Source organism: Rissa tridactyla, chromosome 11, assembly GCF_028500815.1.
Source record: "Rissa tridactyla isolate bRisTri1 chromosome 11, bRisTri1.patW.cur.20221130, whole genome shotgun sequence".
Classification (NCBI taxonomy): Eukaryota; Metazoa; Chordata; class Aves; order Charadriiformes; family Laridae; genus Rissa; species Rissa tridactyla.
Window position 1 is genome coordinate 13,464,582 of NC_071476.1, and position 6,000 is coordinate 13,470,581.

At 38.5% G+C, this 6,000-nt stretch overlaps 1 protein-coding gene across 1 annotated transcript in view; it reads right to left on the bottom strand.

Annotated features, from left to right (window-relative positions):
* Positions 1–4,564, bottom strand: part of ATP10B (ATPase phospholipid transporting 10B (putative)) — a 53,091-nt gene extending 48,527 nt beyond the window's left edge. Inside the window, exons 1-2 of the mRNA XM_054217611.1 lie at positions 4,287–4,564; positions 3,025–3,219 (exon numbers count right to left, since the gene is read on the bottom strand). Of these exons, the coding sequence (XP_054073586.1) occupies positions 3,025–3,219; positions 4,287–4,561 (470 nt within the window). The 5' untranslated portion in view covers positions 4,562–4,564. The remainder of the gene's footprint in view (positions 1–3,024; positions 3,220–4,286) is intronic.
* Positions 4,565–6,000: the final 1,436 nt, after the last annotated feature.

Genomic DNA, 6,000 nt, shown 5'->3' on the forward strand with positions numbered 1-6,000 from the left:
AAACAAACAGAAATGACAGCACCATGTGATAAAAGCCAGAGTTCTGCAAGATCTTGCTTATGAAAGAGTACATGATATACAGCACTGTTGATTAATTTGAGGGATGACAAGCAACATTCACAGAGAAGGAAAGTTTCGGTCTTCTGACTCCCAGATGCAATATTTTAACAGGGAGAAGTCATTTTCTACCTTGCTGAGAACAGTTTTGGTACAATAAAACATAATTTTCAAACTTCTGAAAGTTCTAAAATCAAGAGATCAAGAAATATTTTGAAGAAGTGAGCACAGACACATGTAGTTAATTCATTTAGAAATGACTGAACAGAGGCATATATTACTATCTCCCATTTTTAAACTGCATTTTTATGGTTTTATTTTACATAGAGGCTAGTAAAAGAAATGCAACTGAAAGCTAGTCTACAGCGTACAGAATAAACTTAAATGTAGTTCAAAGGAGTATGTTTTTAAGATGTTTCTTGGCAGCTAAGAATGCAAATAGGTCCCATGACAGATCTTGTTTTGTGCTACCTTATATTTACAGAATTATGACCTCTTGAAAACTCCTTAGAAATCCAGGTGTTCAGTAGCTATTTAAGCACCTGTTTTCAGTGCACCCCACGTTTAAGAGGCCAATGGCCACCTCAACAGCATGAAACTCAAACTTACCTTCCTAATTTGAAAATGAGGTTTAAAACAAAAAAAGAAATTTCTTTCCCTGTATCAAAACAAATGCCAGGTGTTATGCAGTCACTATGAATTTTACATTTTACTTAATCACCATGAATTTCCAGGAGTTATTTTTTTTTTTTTTAAACAAAAAGCCTCACCGTTGATAAAAGATCTCAAGCCAACTTTTTTTGTAATAAAAGCTATGTAAAACTTACCTGCTGTAAATGTAGCATCCCATATGATTGATTTCTTTGTCTAGTTTATACCGCCGAAAGTCCTCCCAAGCATCTTTAATGGCTGTAATGGCCATTATAACACAAATTGGGATCACAGAAACTTCTGGTTGGAAAGCATTCACCACTGGCACAAAATTCAGCATTACAATGACCACAAAATAAATATTGGCAAAGCGGTGAAACTGCTCATAGATATTTTTAGGGAGGAAAGTCAAGATGGTATATTTTGTTGTCTTAATTTTATTGGAGTCATAGTATCTGTTTGGATTTTCCTTCCACTTCTTACTTCCAAAGGGCAAATTAGAGATGATCACTCGTTTATTTTCATTTTTCTTCTTTCTTTTCTTTACTTTTCCTCTCTTTTCCAGCTCTTCATTTTGGATTTCAGTGTCTGGAGCACCACATCGGCAGCAGGATTCCTTGAAAAAATGTTGTTTCCATATCATTCTAGAGAAGCAGCCTGGAACAATTTTCCTTGACATCTTGTTTTTCTCTCAAAACGTAGCCTCAAGTTGAGAACTGACAAAGTTAGAAGAGTTCAATAATCTGGATAAACTCCCAAGTGGTAGAGAGAAGAGTCAAGATGTCGGAAGCCCAGGGCAGACTTCTCCTTTGACTCCAGCCTCCACCTGCCGAGGGACAGGTATCATCCTGACTCAGCTGCACCGGGTCCTAGAGCCTGCTGGGAAGGCTGCACCTCACTTACGGCAAAAGCATCCTGAATGTTTTGTTATTCCTGTTAGCATATGCCTGGAGGCCCCGTTCAGAGCATTTCCCTGGCATCGACTGCCTGTTCGCATGAAGTGTCTGTTTTAGCACAGAGCAGTGACAAAGCCAAGAACATACCCACACCCCTCACGGTTCACTCCATGAGTTTCGGAATCACTTTATAAGCCTGGGAGTTGCCAGGAAGTTCAAAGGTAATGGGCAGAGCTCTGCGTCCCAGAAGTCAACAGAAATCTGCTACAAGCCTCAGTACAGACAGTATTTCTCTCTTTTATGTCCTCTATCTACTATTTGTTTTCATGACCATAAGATGGACTATTAAACAAACAACCAACTCCCATCCCCCCCCAAACCAAGCAAACCTACGACTTGGTAGTTGTGAGAATGATACATAGACATAGGCAGTTGAAGGGCAGTTTTACCTAGATTGCCCCTCAGCCTGATCCTTCTCCTCTGATAGACCTCCCGCTGCTGGAAAGCCAAAGCGTCCCTCTCTCACCCAGTAACCCCTTCCAGCTTCTCATGTCTTCTTCCTCATTGGTCCTTGTGCCTCTGACACATAAGTATATGGCACAGATGAGGGCTAATTTCCAAGAGAGCTAATGAGATGTGTACAAAATATAGTAATTTTTTTTTCTATGGCTTAGGCTTAAGGAGAGGTGAGAAAAGGAGGAAATCCAAACATTTAAACTTCTTTTAAATGAAAACTCCTGTCTATTGCATTATGTAGTGACAAGCTAAGTAGTCTCAAGTCAAGTTAGTACTTGGACCAGAAACTCTGATGAAATCGAAATGTTGCAATAAGAATTGCACTTTAAAATATTTCTTCCTTCTGAGTCAGTAGTGAGCAAACATTGCAGCTTACTGCGGGTGCTGTACCATCTCCAAAGCGAAACCGTGCTGTATTGATCACTTGTGTCTACTGGAAGTCGTATAAATTTTTTTTTCCGCTTCTGGTTATGCTTCGCCTTGAATGTAGTTGATTATTAATTTTTGTATTAATAGTTTCAGCATGAGGTGTCCAAAAGACATTGCTCCAATTTGTTAAACAGCCTCAGAAATCATTTCCAGACTTGGATACGTTTCATTTTTCCTCCAGATCCTTCTACTACCTGGAGAGGATGTTGTGTGTGTTGGCAAGCTAGTTTGGAAACTTGGAATGAAAACTTGTATATCAGCACACACTGCTGTGGCATGAAACAAAACTTCAGTGATATTAGGATCACTTAAGCAAGATAAATGAGGCATTTTTAAAGGCAGAATAAAACTCTCTTATAACAGGTTTCCAAACTTAATGTACTCCAAAGGTTCAGTGAGGGAATTACTGTAAAATCAGATGAGCAGTTTCCACCACTCCAAATGCAAGGAAAAATAATTGGTTTAGTTTACTTACTTGTCATATACCCTGGTTTTAGACAAGTTTATCGTCTTATCAAATCGGTATTTTCTGTAGTCTTCAATAGCATCCTTAATCATACTGGCAAGGAGAACCACAATCAGAGGCAGCATGGTAATCTCTCTGTGGAAGACTTCCACTTGTGGGAACCAGTTCAGAACCACCAGAAAGAAGAAATAAAGATTACCCAGCCTGCAAAGGTATAAAAGAAATTAAAAGTAGACAGAAACTAGAATGTGTCCTTTTCTTAATGAACATCCCCCTTTTTGTGTCAAAGGAACATTAATAATATCACACCTCTACCCTCTTCCTCGTTTCACTGAATGAATTAAACAGTTACTTAACTGAGATGCTAATTTTTTTTCTTTAGAAGAGCCTGTGAGGTATATTTTCATAATATTATAGCTACCTCCCCTTTTCTGTATATTACAAACACTTTTTATCTCTAGGAGCTAGAACTTCTTTAATGAGCTCCCACTGCCTCAGCCTTGAAAATAAGCACAAAATCAAACAAAAGCCAAAAAACCCTTAAAAACCCAAACCAATGTAACAGAATGGGTGTAAAACCCCACTTGTTCAGAATTATGGAAATGTCCCCATGAGGAATCCTTGCAGGTTTCCACATGTGGAAGGTCAAATTGCGCATGTGTAAATCTAATATACGGAATGAAAATTTCAAAGCTAGAGATAGATATGCAACTTTTATTTATCTTTATCATAATGATATTTCCCTGAGCATCTCATTGACGTGATTCATTATGCTGGGGGAGTACATAATTTCAAATCATCACTTGGAAAGAAACCCAACCTAGCACTTGCCATCTTGGATATAAAACACTGTATGCATATACAAGTATACTGTTTATAAGTCAGTATTCAAAGTCACTTGCAAGCCATAAAAAATGTACTAAAATTAACCTATGAGCCTCTGAGATCTACGGAATTTCATAGGTATCTCAACACAACCAATGAGTATCTTTTTGTGTTCTTAAAAATTAGAGGTTTATTCAACACAGAAACAGAGGGATTTTTAAATAAAAACTTGCCGTTTTTACATGGAAAATTCATCCAGCATTCAGACAAGAAAGCTGGCCAGCAGTTTAAGCACACGTAGGGATTACTTGCTTTAAACCTCCATTTCCCTCCAAGTGACATTTGGTTACAAATAATCATCACCTAAATTTTAGTAACATGCCAACTACAAAAGCAGCCCTTCTCCATCACCCTCAGATGTCACAGTTTCAGAGTTCTTTTTTTACCTGTGAAACTGCTCAAAAAGAAATTGGGGCAAAAAAGTGAACCACGTGTATTTTGTGGTCTGTATCCTGTTCGCAGAATAAAACATAGAAGCTTGTTTCCAGTTGTTCCACTGTCTCCCATTGTTGGGAAACACAATCCTCCATTTGTTTAAGTTGAGTTTTGGTTTGTCTCCGAGAGGAAACAGCAGTGGTGTCGATTCTGACAGAGCATGGGAGGGACTTTCAGCTCCTAGTCGCTGCCAACGGTACAGAGCAGAGTCCACAGACAAAGCCATTCACAGCAGGGATGTCAGGCTGAAAGACAAGTGCATGACAAGGACTGAAAACCAATTCCATTCTGTTAGAAAATGCACTTCGTGTCTTGCTATCAGAGGCTTAAAGCAGCAAACAATACTCCTGCTCAGTGCGTTACATGTTCAGTCCTCGAGCTCAGCACTTTCTGCAGAGAATACATAGAACAAAAGGTAGAGCAAAATCTTCAATATGGAAAAATCTATTTCTATCTCTGGGGAAAAAATATTCCAAATCTATTTTCTGTGTGGTATAACAGCAAACTAACATAGATAAAGCCAGTTTATCAGAGATGAACAATCTCTTTTCCATCACAAATTCTCTATCATTTTCCTCGGTCATAAACTGCCACCAAATCTATTCAGGCGCTTTTCTTCAAATGTCTGACTTTGTTACAATACTTTTTCTATTCACACTTATTTACAAAGGGACCAGTTCAGGTGTTGAATCTTAATAGCTCGGATAATAACGAACTGCAGCATCAGCTTAATCTCATTTACACTCGTGTAACAGTTTTCCAGAGTCTCCATAGAAATCTGATTTGAATGGAAAATACCAGTCAGCACTAAAACAATGGATGTTTTATTGGTTGCAAAGATAAAGGAATTAAGTCTCCCAATACTAATCCTATTATCATTGAACTCTTGTCTTCTGACTTGTTCACCCATCCACAACTGCAATTGCCATCCAACGTGCAGGATGCTCGGGCTCCGGCAGCGCAGGTGTATATGCTGTTACACTCAGTGCAAACACAGTAAAATCTCAATCCAACAGCTGGAGTTTGAGGACCGCAAGCTGCCTTGCAATGACGAGGCACTAAATGTGAAAAAGCAAACAGAAAAAAAAAGGCACTGGCCTTGTACAACCTCAAGGTTCCACTAAAACAACCACGTGAACTGAAGCCACCGCACTTAGACTGTGGGAAATACAGAGAGAAAAAATCATTTAAACTCTGACAATGGTAATTTAGATTAATTCACTGAAGAATTGGTTTATACTTTATTTAATAGCAGCTGTATTTGAAACAGATTGAGAATATCTGTACGTGTTTGTACAAGTCTAAATAAACACATTTCAAATATATCAAACCTTTGAAATTATTTATGCCTTCATTACCAGTGATTCTTTTGTTTCTCTCTGCTTTTCAGCTTCCTTTTTCCAAAAAGTCTACTTTCAACTGTGTGCAATATGTGACTTCCCTTGCTCAAAAAAACTTTAATTCAGAGTTCAGGTTGCTCGGCAGCGCCTGGGGATCCTCTACTGTGTTGAGCATGAATGGCTAATTTGTGCCTATCAGAAACTTGGAAATACTAGCTTGGCTGATACAAACTTAAATCCCGAACCTAATGAATCTAGACTTAACGTCACATTCCACTGACAGGGAACATTGAAAGTATGAATTGCTGGGAACATGCAAGGGAAG